The 17,237-nt window shown below is 42.2% G+C and overlaps 1 protein-coding gene across 2 annotated transcripts; it reads right to left on the bottom strand.

The window, feature by feature from the left end:
• Positions 1-9,432: 9,432 nt before the first annotated feature.
• slc7a6 (solute carrier family 7 member 6) lies at positions 9,433-17,127 on the bottom strand. 2 transcript variants are annotated; one of them, XM_005948588.3, is made up of 10 exons: positions 16,711-17,127; positions 13,345-13,927; positions 13,129-13,254; positions 11,834-11,978; positions 11,600-11,723; positions 11,400-11,503; positions 11,168-11,264; positions 10,745-10,894; positions 10,195-10,378; positions 9,433-10,099 (listed from the first exon to the last, which is right to left on the bottom strand). In XM_005948588.3, the coding sequence occupies exons 2-10, from the start codon at positions 13,832-13,834 to the stop codon at positions 10,032-10,034; spliced, it is 1,488 nt and encodes a 495-aa protein (XP_005948650.1). In that variant the 5' UTR covers positions 13,835-13,927; positions 16,711-17,127; the 3' UTR covers positions 9,433-10,031. The 2 variants fall into 2 exon arrangements, with proteins under 2 accessions (XP_005948650.1, XP_005948651.1); XM_005948589.2 differs by having other exon boundaries at positions 16,884-17,127.
• Positions 17,128-17,237: the final 110 nt, after the last annotated feature.

The raw sequence follows: 17,237 nt of genomic DNA, 5'->3' as shown, positions 1-17,237 counted from the left end.
TATAGATAGGAGAGATGATGGGTCTTTTCTATGTTAACGTGGTGATCTTAACTTCTTTAAGCATTATGGCATATGATCAGTAGTTGATAGGTGTAAGTAGCGTAGGGTGTGTGTATGGGAGGAGGTCGACTAGGAGTTGAGAGTATGATTATAATAGGATATAGTAGAGTGGAGAGGTGGAAGATACTTGTGAGATAAGGGTGTGTGTGTGTGGTCTGTGTTGTGTGTTGTGAGTAGAGTTGAGATACACAGTAAGCCAGATTATGTATGCAGCAAATAGGAAACAACTTTAAAGGAACTAAAATTTAAATATGTCCAACAAATGTGATATATGTAACTTCTTATTGGGAGATGTCTGCAGCTCACATCTTTGTTCCCTCTTTATTTCAGGAAAGCTATTTAAGGACATGTGTTTCTTGGGACACTAGAAAAGGTTGGAATCCTTTAGTGGCCATGCATACAGAGGTTTGCAAAAGTATTCGGCCCCCTTGAACTTTTTCACATTTTGTCACATTACAGCCACAAACATGAATCATGATTTTATTGGAATTCCACGTGAAAGCCAAACAAGTGGTGTACACGTGAGAAGTGGAACGAAAATCATACATGATTCCAAACATTTTTTTACAAATAAATAACTGCAAAGTGGGGTGTGCGTAATTATTCAGCCCCCTTTGGTCTGAGTGCAGTCAGTTGCCCATAGACATTGCCTGATGAGTGCTAATGACTAAATAGAGTGCACCTGTGTGTAATCTAATGTCAGTACAAATACAGCTGCTCTGTGACGGCCTCAGAGGTGTCAAAATATTGGGAGCAACAACACCATGAAGTCCAAAGAACACACCAGACAGGTCAGGGATAAAGTTATTGAGAAATTTAAAGCAGGCTTAGGCTACAAAAAGATTTCCCAAGCCTTGAACATCCCACGGAGCACTGTTCAAGCATCATTCAGAAATGGAAGGAGTATGGCACAACTGTAAACCTACCAAGACAAGGCCGTCCACCTAAACTCACAGGCCGAACAAGGAGAGCGCTGATCAGAAATGCAGCCAAGAGGCCCATGGTGACTCTGGACGAGCTGCAGAGATCTACAGCTCAGGTGGGGGAATCTGTCCATAGGACAACTATCTAGACCTCAGTGCAGCTTGACTTACCATAATACTTTAGGCTTGACAGCTGTATATCGTTGCCTGCATGGGAATTTAAGATCCAAGTAGTGGCTCTTACACCTGAGTAATGGACCACAGGCGCTAGATTCGTTTACATTTCATGCTCCCAGGCAGATCATGAAGCTACATAATCTGACAGATGACCCCAGCTCTTGTCATGAGCCGTACCATTAGTAACTCAGCTTAAGACAGCTATGCTCTGCTTTCAGTAAGAGGTATTCTGCGAACTAGAATTGTCTAAAGACATCTGGTGGCAATGGCTAGTACCGTGGGAATGTCTTTTGACGATGCCCAAGCTTTAAACAAATAGAGTGTCATGCACTCTAAAGAATTGTTCAGAGTGACGCTGAAACTATTCTGTATCTTCGGCCTACAATCATTATTATCAGGATTCCAAAAACCTGACTCATATAAAGTGCGCAGTACGCGGCTAGAGAGAGAGAATCTCCTGTTTTGGCCCTATGGCTCTGTAATCAATGAACAATCGCTACATACAAGGTTGCCATGTGACGACATGTGAAGAAGTCCGTAATAGACCAAGACTTTGCAAATCAAACGCTAGGGCGAAACTAAATGCATCATCTGAAAACCATATGTCATGTGGTGGCAGCATCATGCTCTGGGGGTGCTTCTCTTCAGCAGGGACAGGGAAGCTGGTCAGAGTTGATGGGAAGATGGATGGAGCCAAATACAGGGCAATCTTGGAAGAAAACCTCTTGGAGTCTGCAAAAGACTTGAGACTGGGGCGGAGGTTCACCTTCCAGCAGGACAACGACCCTAAACATAAAGCCAGGGCAACAATGGAATGGTTTAAAACAAAACATATCCATGTGTTAGAATGGCCCAGTCAAAGTCCAGATCTAAATCCAATCGAGAATCTGTGGCAAGATCTGAAAACTGCTGTTCACAAACGCTGTCCATCTAATCTGACTGAGCTGGAGCTGTTTTGCAAAGAAGAATGGGCAAAGATTTCAGTCTGTAGATGTGCAAAGCTGGTAGAGACAAACCCTAAAAGACTGGCAGCTGTGAATTGCAGCAAAAGGTGGTTTATAAAGTATTGACTCAGGGGGCTGAATAATTACGCACACCCCACTTTGCAGTTATTTATTTGTAAAAAATGTTTGGAATCATGTATGATTTTCATTCCACTTCTCACGTGTGCACCACTTTGTGTTGGTCTTTCACGTGGAATTCCAATAAAATTGATTCATGTTTGTGGCTGTAATGTGACAAAATGTGGTCACATTACAAAAGTTCAAGGGGGGCGAATACTTTTGCAAGCCACTGTATTTGACATTATTAATTATTATCTATCTGTATTTCCCATTTTCTTTCCCATAATTCCCACCAATGAGCTTTAACTGATTTATATTTTCCTGCTGCAGATTCTCTGCAGGTGAACTGGTCAAATGATGGATGTGAGACACAACAGAAAGGGGAAAACCACACTGTGTGTCTGTGTAACCATACAACTTACTTTACTGTCCTGGTGGTAAGACACCGCTTTTCATACAACAATAAAAACAGTAATGAGATGTTGCTTATAAGTACTAAGTCGTTTTAAAGATGTATAAAATAGATGTTCTCTAGCATATCAAGACTATCTCTCCACACTGTTACATATTCCATATGTACGGGGTAAGACCCCCCCCCCCCGGTCATGGCGTGTTGATATTTCTTTAAGACACTCCGGCACGCCCGGCGTGACCATAAGCTGGGTCCCCTCCAACACCTGCTGCTGATTCACTGCTGGCCCCTCCCACAGCATCCCTCCCATGGCTCCACCTCTGAGGCCTGGGCCAGTGGAGGTTGACTATCAAGCGGCAGATGTTGAAGAGGTTTCCATCCTCTCCTTCGGTGTTGCCCACCTCTCCCTGGTCTGCTCCCTGCTGGTCCCTAGGCACAGTGTTGGGTGAGATGGGTCCCTTCAGCTCTTGATTGGAGCATGCCAGTTGTGCCAACTTGCCCTTCCTGGGGTCCCGTCTAATAGAGCGGACCTCAAAGTTGATGCTATCACGCAGCCATAGCGCCTCCTATCTCAGGTGCTGCTGCTGCCTGATTGGTCTGGTTGCAGGCAGTTGAGTGCCCTGCCCCCCAGCATTTATGGACCCCTTCCCGCAGTTGGTTGCTGCCATGGCAGGAGTAGTAGCCTTTAGCCCTGCCCCTGGTCCCTCTGGATACCCCTTCGGGCCCTCATGTGCAGGGCAGCATGCCCTACAAGGGCGTGAGGGTAACTGCTGCCCTGCTGGTGGCCATTTTGTCACTCGCTTTATAGGGATGGAGCTTGACACAACAGCTGCAGGCAGGGTGGGGACATGGTGAGCCTCCCCCATCCTGTGCCTCTAAGGAGTGCAGGCTAAAATGGGGATGATGGCTGCAGTGATCCCTCCCATGGCTCCGCCTCTGTGAGGCCTGAGCCGGTGGAGGTTGATTATCGTGAGGTGGATGTTGAAGAAGCTTCCTTCCCATCTGGCTGCCACTGCAGTGTGTCCCGGACGGGTGAACCCATGTCTGGGTTGCCTGATTCCGGGGCCCTCCAACAGTGTTCCCTCCCATGGCCCCGCCTCTGTGAGGCCTGGGCTGGTGGAGGTTGATTGTCAGGAGGTTGATGCTTATGACGCTTGGCTCCAGTCAGACGACTAGAGTTGCCTCATGGGTCTGCCTGTCTACCCTGCAGCCACCTCGCTGTGCTGAGGGGCCTATGCAGGCGTGTGGAGACAGCCGTGTTCAGTTGAGGCGGGTAGGACCTCGGAGCTTAGGCTCAGCTGTCCTCCAGCCACCCTCCTCCCTCCTGACATCTTTTGAGTTGGGCCTCGTGGCCAGGACTGCTGAAGGCTGTGTTCTCCTGGCATATTGCCCGCGCTTCACCAGTTTATGTGCCACTTGGCTCGGCCAGCAGTTGACAGTTCTCCGGCCTGCGGCGCTGGCTCTCTGTCTGGGAGATTGCCCGACTGTTGCGAGTCTACGTGGCCAGCAGGGCCCACTCAGTGAGCTGACACCCCTGGTGAGTCACTTCCCTGGCTTCACTGTAGCTCCAGGCTGTTTTCCCCTGGCGTGTTGCCCGCAGTTGCCGACTTACGCGCCAGTTGGACCTTGCTGCAGCGAGTGAGCATTCTCCAGCCTATTTTAGACGGATTTTCTCTGGCATGTCAGTTGCTGCAACTCCTGGCTGTGTTCCCCTGGAGTATTGCCTGCATTTGCCGGTTTACACGCGAGCTGGACCTTGCTGTGTTTGATTCTTCAGCCGGCAAGTGAGTGTTCTCCAGCCTGCAGCGCTGTGCACGAGTGTCTTGTTTGAAGTTCACTCTTGCTGCTCCCCTGTCTGCACACAGTGCTAGCAACCGCTCAGCCCTGGGGCAGACCTTTGGGTTAAGTCCCCGCTTGGCCTTCAGTGGGCTAGACCGCACCTCCGTCTGTGGACAGCTGGGCAGCGCCGTGGCTGTGTGGATGGACCCTTCAGGTCGCATCCCTGCCTTGGCCCTTCATCTTTGCAGCTGTACTGCTGCTGCGGGCTGTGTTCCCCTGAGTGAGCTGACACTTGACTGTCCGCCAGTGTCTCGTCAGGCCCACTCTTGCTGGCCCCCTGTCTACGGATGGCTCAGAGTGGCTGCTATGCCCTGGTGGCGAACCTTGGGTCGCTCCTCACTTGGGCCCTCAATGGCCTGAGCCATCAGCCCCTCCCCGATCGTGGATGATGCAGGTTGGCTGCTCAGCTCCTGGGACAGGCCCTGGGCCTCGTCCTACCTCGGCCATCCACTGAGTGGCCGAGATGCTGCGAAAGGCTCTTTTCCCCTGCCACTGTGTCACTGCCTAGTGCCAGGCGGGGATCTGTTGTGACTTGGCAACTCCAGCCGGTGGCTACGACTTCCCGACTGGAGCGTCATCGCGGATTTCGGTCACGGCGATAGCCAGCTGCTGTGCACGAGTGGCTTGGTAGGTTGTGTTCCCCAGGCGTATTGCCCGTGTTTGCTGGCTTTCATGCCAGTCTGACCTCGCTGGGGCGAGTGACAGTTCTCCAGCCTAGTGTAACTTCAGCCAGTGAGTGAGAGCTCCCTAGCCTGCTATGCTGGCTCCCAGTCTGGTGCTTTGCCTGTGTGTCACGGGCTTACATGGCCAGCACGGGGACACCCAGTGAGCTGGGACTTTGTGTCTGACCTCGAGTGTCTCGTTTGCGAGTTCACTCTTGAAGCTGTAGTGACAGTGCTGGGGCAGCTACTTGGCAGCTCGGTGTGCTGCGCTCCCTGGCGGTCTGCTTTGCGGTTCCCGGGCTGACCTTAATCGGCCAATCACTTGCGGTCCTGCATGACTGATTCAGGCCAGTCTGGGGTCTGCAGACTGCTGCCTCCACCCCTTGGCTCAGGCTATGCGTCTGCGAAGCCCTGACCAGGGTGGTGTGCCTGTTGGTGCATGGTCACTGACTCCCAGCACTTTCACTCTCAGCGGTTCAGTTGCACTGTCTCCTCGCGGGGTGTCTTACAGAGTTACCCTGTACATATGGAATATGTAACAGTGTGGAGAGAGTCTCTGACTAAGTGAACCAAGGTTACACCGTAACCTTGGTTCACTTAGGGGGGGGGGGGGGGGGTTGCTTTTTTTTTTTTTTTTGTGTGTATGAAGACCTTTTTCTGCTCATTGCACTGTCCACTTGTAGGACCTGAAGCCTCGATCAGTGTGCCAGCCCCTGGAACTCACTGCTATTCGATATGTAGGCTGTGCTGTATCTATGATCAGCAGTTTTGCTCTTATAATTTATCTTGGCAGAAAAAAGGTATGTGTGCATATGGAAACAGTTTTTAGATTTTTTTTTTTTTTTTAATTTACACTTAGGTAATCTGTTTATCTTTTCAGTATTCCCATGCAAATATCTAGCAATGACTATTCCATTAGACACATGCCAGTATCTTCAAACACAAGGAGTTTGCATTGTATTTTGTATTCTTATACTATAACTGCATTTCTTGCATTATATAGTTCTGCTTCTAAATGTTATATTTCAACACTGTCATCCAATTAAATACACAGTACATACAATACATAGATTTGAGGATTTCAGTTTTTTGTACTTTCTCTTAAACTGGCTGCTGTAACAAGGTATTTTCTTAAGTTTTGGAATAAATAGTGTTTTTGTCTTATCTTATTTGAAGAACATTTGGGGTATTTAAGTATAGTATACATATTAATATTAATATAGGATTACTGAATTATTGTAAGTGCAAGCAACAATAGAACAAGTTCATACAAAAACTTGATCACAGTAATGCCACCAAGTTCATACAAAAACTTGGTGGCATTACTGTGATCTTGTGGTTAACTTGCTCAAAATAGAGATGCAGCTCATGTACCAAAATATGTGAGCTGTATCACCCTCGATGTTAATAACAGAATCGTATTACTGTTTTCTCACCCCATTCTTGTCATTTAAAAACTGGAAATGTTTCTTTGTTATGTTTTTTTTTAACAATTTCTGGACATGTGAACCAAATTTATTTTCAGATTAAAATACCTTTGCATGGTCTGGCTATGTTTGCACAACTGATTGTCGAGGTGTCTTAACCTCACACTATAAAGTGCTTTGAGATGACCGTTGTGTTTTACTGCTATATAAATAAAATGTATTTGATCTCAAGTACAGCTGCAATCTGCAAAAAGTGAAAGAAAAGTGCTTTTTTTTGTTTCTTCTCATGATAGATTATGCTGCCATTTGTCATTTTGGCTGTTTTTTATGTTAAAATCTTTCAGGTTTGGTAAGCAAGAAGTGCTGTTTGTTGACATCATGCAGCACCCTTCACCCTACCTGAGGAACAGGTACCTGGCCACAGGAAAGACTTCAGCTTCAAATCATAATCCAACTACTCCCACAGTTAACTATGAAGAAAACTTCATGGTTAACTGTGTATGATGCAGCATTTTAGAGGCAAACGGTTTATTTATATGTACAGCAGTATGACTTTCTTTATCTCATACCAACTGTTGCACCTGTGTTTCAGTTTGTATCTCATATCCAGTAGATATTCTTGTACACTGTGTCATCTTTATAAAGTCTCACAATCCAGCTTGTCACTTCAGCGTTTTCAGCAGACCAAATCTAAGTGAGCTGCAATTTTATACAAGCTGGAACAGCTGAGGTAGCTTTTGTTGCACACAGGTTGAACAGCTGTGGTCAAAGGTTTTGGTTTAAGTGTCACTAATGCCAAAAAATGTATTTATTTGCCATTAAAAGTCTTGAATGAATAAATGAATGAATTGCTCATGACTGCTTTTTACTGTGTCACAGAAATGTGTATTAAAAAATAAATAAACAACTTGAATAAAAATGTAAGCAGCAAAGTGTATGAAACAAGGCCATGAGCGAAGCTGGTTTGGACCACGTAGTTGTTTGCCAACAATATACCCACCAATGCAACATCACTGTAGTTATCACCAAAGGGAGGAAAACAGCAGTAAGATGAGCTCAGTAGTAGAACAGAATCAATACAATACCCATAGTTCATTAGATCAGAACTGTACAGCTCATGCAGCACCACCTGAGGCAAATGTTCCAATAGCTCGACTACCATGGTGAACATGACATCAATGATGATGATGACAATGACAGTGGAGACAAATATAATTTAGATCAATTACCCCAGTTGCTAAGAAACCTTTCTACTTCCCTTTCCAAAAATAACCTTTTACTCTGTATGTTGTGTAGCTGAGACTAGACGGAATATAAGCCAAGAAAGAAATCCCATCTTATGAATGCTACGTGTAGCAGACTACATGTAGCATGCATAACATTTTATGACAGTTCATAAATTCATGTAAAAGTATCCTGATAACACCTGGAAGCTTTGAAAATAAACATGACCATTTGTGCTTTTGTTCTGCGCCATAAACGTAATGTTGTTGATTCAAAATAATGATTAATAACTATATATTATGATAACTTGTTCGAAAATTCCTGACAGTCATTTTGATTGCTTAGAAAAGTCTCCAAATGAACAGCCACTATAATGTAGTGCAATTATAAACATCTGGATTAGAAATCAAGTAAAAACAGATGGTTTAAAATACTAAAGAATGTATATCTAATGCTCATCCTGTAATTTTTGTCCTGCTTCACTCAATTTCTCATTTTGCTTTTAGTTACTTACATTTGCTAGTCGAAAACATGTGGTTTAATGTTAAAATGCAGTGAGTCAAAAATAGCTATGAGACTAAACAGGGCACAACAGGATTGGACTCCTGTGCAGCTGCTGGAGCTGATCAGGCCCACTGAAAATTTAACTAAAAATGCTAATCAATCTTAATGAAACTAACTTCAAGCTGCACAGAGCAGATGAAACAGCAGGACGTCTGCTGAACGTTTAGTCTAATTTCAAAATGGAACACCCTGAACAGACTGAATGCTTTGCTTATGAAATGTTCCCGGTGTTTTTCAAGCCAGGCAAAAGATGTCACATACACAGACACACCCTTTATATTCCTGGGATAAAACCAGTCTCAGGATCATACCTCTGAGACAGGAACCGCTTTGACTAAACAGCAGTATTTGATGTACTCAGAATTAAACTGATCAATTGAGCTTCTTTTACCCATATCGCCCTGTAAAAAAAATAAAACAAAGCAACCTCTATTATAAAACATCTACCTTGCCAAGTCACACATATTTCTACATATAATTCCACAATTTGCTACATCTTGCTTAAGATGATGGCCATTGCTGTGCAGCAAATCATTTAAAGTCAGCAGAAAGGAATAACACAGGCCATTCTACTTTTACACAACTGAGAAATTGCTTTTTAACAGTGATCGCTCTGTGATGTTTACTCAGAATGTCCCAGGTTTATATCTGTAAGCCAGCTAGACTAGCTGTTTCTTCTGCAACTTTTCTCATTTGCAGTCAGGTTTTGACAGGACAGATCATTTAAAATAATAATTATGGAATTTTACAGACAATTTTCAAAAGCCATAAAGCAGCTACGTGCATACAACAACAGCTAGCAGACTGGACTAAAACTAAAGCTCCAAATCTGACCAAGGCACAAATCTGAAACTAAAAGGTTCTCTTTTGAGATGAAATGAAGATTCTGAGATACAAGATGTCTGGAGCATAGTTTACTTTAGGAGACAGGATGTGCAGAAGTTCCACAACTGGACTAAAGATGTGGAATGAACAAAGTGTCTGTGTGGACATGATTAAGAACAAAAAGAAATAGTGCATATTAGTTATGTGTTTCAAAAATAACAACAGTGGGTTTAAAAAAAAAAAAAAAAAAAAAAAAAAAAAAAAAAAAAAAAGGCTTACAGCATCTCATACTGTGAAACAGGGTGAATTACACTAAACCCACCTCAGCTGGTCAGCTTGAAACACTCAAGAGTCACTGAATTCAACACATGGAAAACATGTTATGTTGGTTGAAAAAAAAAACAGCAAGAAACTGCAAGCAATGAGGCCAAGAGTAAATAAAGGCAATGACATTACAGGGATGTCACTGTCCTCAAATAGCAGCAGTAGTATTTTCTCCCCTTCTTCATTAGAAAATAAATAAGACCAATAGTTTAGATCAATGTTAAACACACTCACACCTTTTAGTTAGAACCCAGGAGAGAATATTAACCTGCATTATGCTCTGGTCCCTGCAGTCATGTTCATAGCACCAGTGAAGTCTCAAAGGCATATACTGTTTAAAAGGCATATAGTATATAAAATTACCTGCTAAACTCAATAAGGATTAATAATAAATAAACTGCATAACCACCTCTCTACTGCACCTTGAAATGTTTTCCCAGAACAAAAATCTTTGTTTGTTTTATACAGCTGAAGGCCACATCTGTTGGCTGTGAGGATGCACAAACTCCTGGGTTTTAAAGTGTAACAGTCTATTGACTTTTGTCCATCTCAGTCAGCACACAGAAGCAGGTGTACTGGGTGAAGTCAGTCAGAGAACCTGCAGAAAACAGACAACACCGTGTTGGTTAGTTGACTCAGATGAAGTTAAGTGAAAATGACAAATCCTTCTTGCTTCCCATGTAGTGCACTCACGCAGCAGCTTAGTGATGACAGGTGGTCGTTTGGACTCTGGCAGGTAGACACCCAGGAAGTAGACTGGAACACCAGATAGGGCAATGGCAATGCCGATCAGGGAGTTGATGGTGTCGCTGTAGAGAGGAACTGCCACCAGGAAAATGGTACAGAGGCAGAACACCACCGGGTATAATAATGAGAGCTGCAGAGAGAGTCACGAGTTCAAAAACAGATCCTCCTAAATAAAAACATAGTATGAAAATATTTGCTTCATCATTATTAGTTTGGATTTTATATGAGTAAACCTACACTGTGACATTCTTCATACCTCAGCATAACATCCATCCAGTTACTGTAACTTTACTTATTAGTGAAACAGTCAGCCTAATGTTGGCAAAGCAGAAAAGTGTGTGTAGAAGCTGTTTTTTTTTTCTAAAGCATTAAATAAAGCCAAATTAAATCTGTTTCATTACTTTTAATACTATAATTACATATAATTAAAATGAGTCACCCACATTCTAACATTACACGCATTATATTCAAACTGAACATGGAAAACCTGAGATACCTTAAGAGGTCTGGGTCTGTCTGGCTCCTTCAAGCGGAGGTAGATCTGGCCAGCGATGGACAGCCCCATGAAGAACCAGTAGCTAAAGCTGTAGTAATTGATAAGCTGGAAGACGTCTTCCACTGTCAGGTAGATCAGTGACATGACACACTGGACAGCAGACGGGGAAAATGACACCAGAATCTGAGTTTGTGTCATAGTTTGAGCAAGTACAATAGAACAAGTGTGCCAAGGGCCCCTTATGGTTTACGGCCTATGATAGCAGTTTGTATTATATCCTTTTATTTCCCAACACAAGAAATGAAACTGACACCCTTGAGTTTCAATAATGCAATCAAGGAGTAGTAATCACGGGATTCCCAGTGAGCTGTTATTAAGTAGGAGTTTCTTCCACCACTATAATCTGCATTTCTATTTACATACATTGAAGATCAGAGCAGGAATCGGAGTGAATCTCTGTATATGGATCATGGACAGAGCATCTGGAAGGTGACCCTCACGAGATCCCACAAAGAACAACCTGGACACAAAGGATACCATTTCTGCCATTTAAAGATAAATCAACCCCTAAAAACAAATGGTTAAAAAAAAAAAAGGAAATGACCACAGTATATTTATTGCACTTCTTAAATCATTGCATATTTGTTTGTTCTACCTGGATGCAGCTATAATAGATGCATTGAGCCCTCCATAGCAGGACAAAGCCACAGCAATGGGAATGGTCCAGCTCATTACACCAAGCGTGTGATCGGCAAACGTCTAAGCAGTAAACAGAAACTGGTTCAACAACTTATACTCAAACACAAGCATAGTTTTCCATTTCATTAGCTACTTCTTTTCAGTTTGTTTACTCACCACTGCAACTGCATCACTGGCCAGTATAGCACTGACATCCAGAACAGCATAATAGGCAACATTAGTGAGGATGTAAATAATGGTGACAATCGGCATAGAGATGGCAATTGCCATGGGCAGGTTCCTGGAAAAACGGGGTATTTGATCAGGCTGAGTATTTTTGTCACATCTTTTCTACTGAGGAAAATAATAATAATATTATTTTAAAAAAAAAACACTGAAAAGAAAATGTACTTTTCAGGACTTTTGATCTCCTCAGTTACAAAGTTGAGAGTGTCCCAGCCAGAGTAAGAGAACAGGGCAGAGTACAGCGCCAATGCAATGTCACCGGGGTCGGTAGATGATCCCTGAAAGGATGATTCGAAGTTACCTGTATAGCCTAAAATGGAAACATGACAATCAAAGCAACAGTCTGTGAAATCTCATTGCATTCAAATTAACAGTGATAAGATGCCACAGATACACAGCATTAGGTGTTCTGGCGAGAAGTATGTTGATGGTTCCCGAGATTTCAGTTTGGTTTGTAGCACCAAGCAGTTATAAAAGGATTCTGAGGACACATTCGTATGGTAATTAGTAGCTGACTTGATGTAGCCCCTGCTTTATCACTCACTTTATTCTAAATGAACCTGTAATTTTCAAAATTTTATACCATATTCATTACGACATTGAACTTGCAATTAAGACCATAAAGTCCTTAGGAAAATGTTTACTGAAGCAATATCCAGAGTCAATTTGTCATAAACTTTCATGCAAAGATCTCTGCTTTACTCCTAAGCAGAAGTGTTATTATTTCTGAAGGTCAGCAGTGCCTTCAGAAATAATAACAAATCTAAAGCAATCCATTAATCAGGATTAATGCATATCAATATGATTATACAGACCTTATCATTAATTGACTTTTTCTTTGGAACTGGAAGGATTCTGGTTTCTGTTTATAGTTTGGGTTTGTTCACCAAACACATTACAGTAGACTTTGTGTGGATGAAGTTAATCAGTCTTTGTACTGATCAAAAGAAGGACTTGAGACTGGTGGCTGCCATCTGATGATTTAGATTTTTTTTTTACTTGTTTTTTTAATAGTGTGCATTTGCAGGCGATGACCACCACAGAGAAGAGGAAGATGTCTTGACTTTACTTGAAGACTCCATAAATAGTTGTTGGCCTGACCAGGTAAACTAGAGAACTATCCAATGAGTTCCAAGACTGCTTTTGCATTGGGTTTGCTTTAAGACCTGGAGGATACATTCATTTTTATGAAAGTTCTGTACTATTTCAAGAATGGGTTTACAGCTACAGTGTTAACTTTCTTCAGCTGCACTGATAATTCAGGACTGAAGTCCTGATTTAAAAGTTCCCAACTGACAAATAGACATTCCATGAATTATGCGTCCAAAACAAAATTAATTTTCCTGACACCTAGAAAACCTCCAACAAGCACTAAAGCCAAGGGATCATCTGTCTGTGGATGGTATTTAATCAGAATTTCCAAACTACATGAAAAGGTGAGTACTGTCGTCACCACTCACCTTGGCATAGCTTGACGATGCCAGTGACTATAATGACGATCAGGGCTGCCACCTTAGCGTAGGTGAAAATGTCCTGAACACGGGTGCCCCACTTTACATACGCAGAGTTGATGAATGTCAGCAGGCCTGGAAAGAGAGGAACACTTACTACTGCAGAAAAGGCTAGATAGATATGAGCAGACAGAAGTTGGATATAAACAGAACTAAAGTACTTACAAACACATGCTGCAGCAATGAGCCTGGATGCCGCATACGGTGGCTCACATGTTGGAAAGAGCGGCTGCACCAGGTAGTTTGCAAATGTGATGGCTATGACTGCCTGGCTCGTGGGCTCAATAATCAGCAGAGATGTCCACAAACGAATAAATGCAATAAAACCACCAAATGACTCCAGTATGTATGCATAAGAGGCTCCTGATTTGGTGATTGTGGTGCCCAGCTCAGCATAACAAAGGGCCCCAATTACTGAGAACAGACCTCCAATCGCCCAGATGACTAGTGAGAGTCCGTAAGAGGCACTGTAAATGAGGACACCCTTCGGGGACACGAAGATCCCAGAGCCTATCATGTTTCCTACGATCAGACTGACTCCATTAAGCAATGAGATCTCTTTTTTAAGCTGCATGCTCACTTTGGGTGTTTCCAAAAGGGTAGAAGAGTCACCAGAATTGCCATTCATCTTCTTGGACTCTTCACGGTTGGCCATGGTGCCACTGCAACAGGGCAAAACCAGCAAGAACTGAAGACCGGCTGTGTGTGCTACAGTCCCTTGTCAATTTCTGAGAACCTCTGAAACAACCTGTCCAACAGAACCAGAAGAAGAAAATTCTTATTGGTAAAGTAGAGAATAAATAAATTCTCAGCAGTCAGAGAAATGTCCAGTGATTGATTTTCAGGGTATCACTTATTGCCAGAGGTAGTCAAGTGGAGAAACATAATTTATAAGGCTATGACATGGACCTTTTTCGTTGTGCATGGAGGATGCTGAAGGTTGTTCAGCCTTTAACTTCTGTTAAAAGGGAAATAATTATTTAAAAATAAAAACCAAATTAGAAATTATAAGGCTGCAAAAGTAGTCTGAATATGGGAGAAGCAGTTTAGAATATCAGTGGCCTTCTGTATTGTCAGTGTGGAATGTGCAATTTAGAGCTCAATTACATGACCACAACTTGATATGATGAGCTGCTTATTAACTCTTATTATATTCTGCATTAATCATCATTAATGGGCAGCTGCTTGTGCCTGTGTGCATGTGAGGTACATGCTTCACTTCAATCATTAGGCATCTGTTCCTCACGCACAAACTCACCAGCACACCACCTGTTTACCTCATGATAATTTAACAATCAATGAGTCAAACAAGCTCACAGCTGTTGACTCATCACTCAACAACAGAGGAGATAGAGCTGCCTTCATGGCTGCGTTAAGCTGCCTGTGCCTCATTAAAGCAAAGGGTGACGGTGGTGTGAATCTCCATATGTGCGAAATGCAACAGGTATCATGCAGCTCTGCTAACGATCCTGAAGATTACACAACACAAGAAGGATTCAGCATTCAAAGAGAGTTAAAACTAAACAGGCATCCCTTGGAGATCTTTTCATGCAATGGTGATATTCTGGATTTCAACTGACTTTCTCCCTGTGGTTTCAAAAGAAGGCTAAAATATAAAAATAACAACAAAGTACACTGTGTAGTAGGTCAACTGTCCAATGTTAAGAAACACGTTGACTACTGTATATACAGAAGATTTTTCCAAGCACAATATATCCAACTGTTAGATTGTTTGACTGAACTGAATCCATATCCATGCTATTTTTATCCATTAGATAATCAGTACTGTACATCAAGCTTCAGTAACTGCAACCCCAAAGCTGGTTTAAAATCGGTAGCATTCAAATCAAATCACATCAAATTTATTTCTATAGCACATTTAAAAGCAACAGAGTTGACCAAAGTGCTTCACAATTAGTTAAAAACATGAGAAAACAATAAATAAAAAAAAAAAAACAAATACAGATGAATTATGTAAGGCAAAGACAATGTATAACATAAAAACAAAATAAACATATTGTTTTGTTTTCCACATTGGAAACGGTGGCTAAAAAATAAGGTTGGTAACAAAAATGTTTATTGTTCAGGAAAATCGCTGCATTTCAGAGGAAAATTGTGTTCATGAACCAAGTAGTTGCATCCTCATTCACTTCATATTCTTTTGATTAACAGACCCAAAAAACCATAACCAATAGTTAGCCGAATCCTGCTTTTGAAGATCTGTTTTGTAAAAGAATCAAGAAATATTCCCATGAGAACTATTTCAAAATTGCTTCCAAGCTTTCTTATATTTTGCCTTACAATTGTACATTGCGCAACAAAGACGTGATGGCAAGCAGGGTAGTTTTTATAGAAGAAAAATGACCAGGAATTAGTAGGTGAAATGAATCATACTGAAATCTATCTGTACACATCATGTATTCTACTGGTCTCAACAAGTATGTAAGCATGCCAGCATGTTCTGCAATTACAACAAAAAAAGGTTTTATCTGTCCGTGCATTCCATTCAAGATGTGTGTTCAGCAGTGCAGGAGGAGCTACAGGCAGGTAAACACGATAACAGACAGTCCCTAGTAACAAAAGCAAGCAGGGCTTTTAGGGTTTGTTTGTTTTTTTTGTTTGCTGTAGTCACAATATGTCTTTTGCTTTATGTAATTATTAGAGTGGACCACCGTAACAATCTTTAATTTTGGTTTTTTGGTTTCTAAAACGCGGTACTGTTGTGCTGAGCAAAAGCAGCACGTTCAATGACACGTTATTCCCTCCGTTGTGAAATACATTTGTTGGAAATCTAATAAATAATGATGTAAATTTTTTTTCTTCTTAAATTAAATCTGTAAAATGTTGTTTTTAAGGCTAGAGAATTAACCTATATACGGATATGATCTAATAGCTCTCTTGCCAGTCCCCTGCCTACCTCAAAGTCAAAATAAAACATCTGTCAACGCAAAACAGCAGCAGCCGGTGTTTTCTTCCTAAAACAATAACCTTACTTCCGCTTAAGACTTTCAAAATAAAGTTACAACCCTCTAGTGCATCTCTGGTAGAAAAGGGCTTTCTCTATTTTCTCGCACATTCTCTCTTTATTTTTCAAACCAACCTTGCTACATTTTGTTGTCAATTTTATCAGTCAAATCCACGTTCATCAGGTTTTTCGTTACTAAGCATTTACCTCAATTCAAAAACGAAAATGCGTGCGCGGTGAATAATGATATATAGTGAACGAACAAAAAAGTGTAACAATTAATAAAATGGAAAAAATTGGTCTAGTTTACCTTAATGTTAACAACAGTTAGAACATGAGACTATCCAAATTATATTAGCCTGTTAGCTTATTGTTTGAGCCGACTCACTGCATATCATAGCTTTGATTTCTTTGAGAAAAACCATGAAGTTGCTTTTTTCTTTGTTTTGTTTTTCCCTAACAGCAGAAATTCCCCATCTTTTATCAAGCGACACAGCTTTAATTTCTCACGAATTGAATTGGCTAATTGTAATTTTGGCTTTAATTTTGAATGCGGAGCTTCTTACCTCCTGTACCGTCTCGCCTCTTTGCGGCTAGCTTGTAGCAAACGGGCTCCCCCTTTCTCCCGTTTCTCTGTCTAAATTCAGATAGTGCTAAAACTTCCGAACACGAACACATTTAACATAAACTATGCCCGCTAAGTGACGACGGGTTTTAGAGCCGTGCTTCCCAGTGGTACCTGTGCTGGTTTTCCTCCTGTCTAATGATTTTGACAGCTGGCCAGCAGTGCGTCCTCATCACCCCGTAAACAACCGGCTGCTGCTCAGGAGGAGACGTCGTCACGTGATCTTGCAGTATTTTTGGCTTTGCTGTGTCTCCCAGCACAGTCTCAGGAGTGTGGAGGAGGTACCAGGTGGCAGGCAATGGACAAAAAGACCTGGACATGTCTGTAGTAGGACATCAACCCAGCAGCAGTGCTGTTATCTGCTCCTTTGTGCAAAGAGTAACAGCAGAAAGTGTCCTCCAGTGTGCTACTCGGGTGCATATTTTTCTGATGACACTAACACTTTGCATGAGGGCCCAGCGTTCTTTA

The sequence above is a fragment of the Haplochromis burtoni genome, unplaced genomic scaffold, assembly GCF_018398535.1.
Source record: "Haplochromis burtoni strain Fernald_Lab_line unplaced genomic scaffold, NCSU_Asbu1 Contig_610, whole genome shotgun sequence".
In the NCBI taxonomy this organism is placed as follows: domain Eukaryota; kingdom Metazoa; phylum Chordata; class Actinopteri; order Cichliformes; family Cichlidae; genus Haplochromis; species Haplochromis burtoni.
The sequence above is the reverse complement of the archived record's forward strand: the minus strand, read 5'-3'. Positions and strand labels throughout refer to the sequence as shown.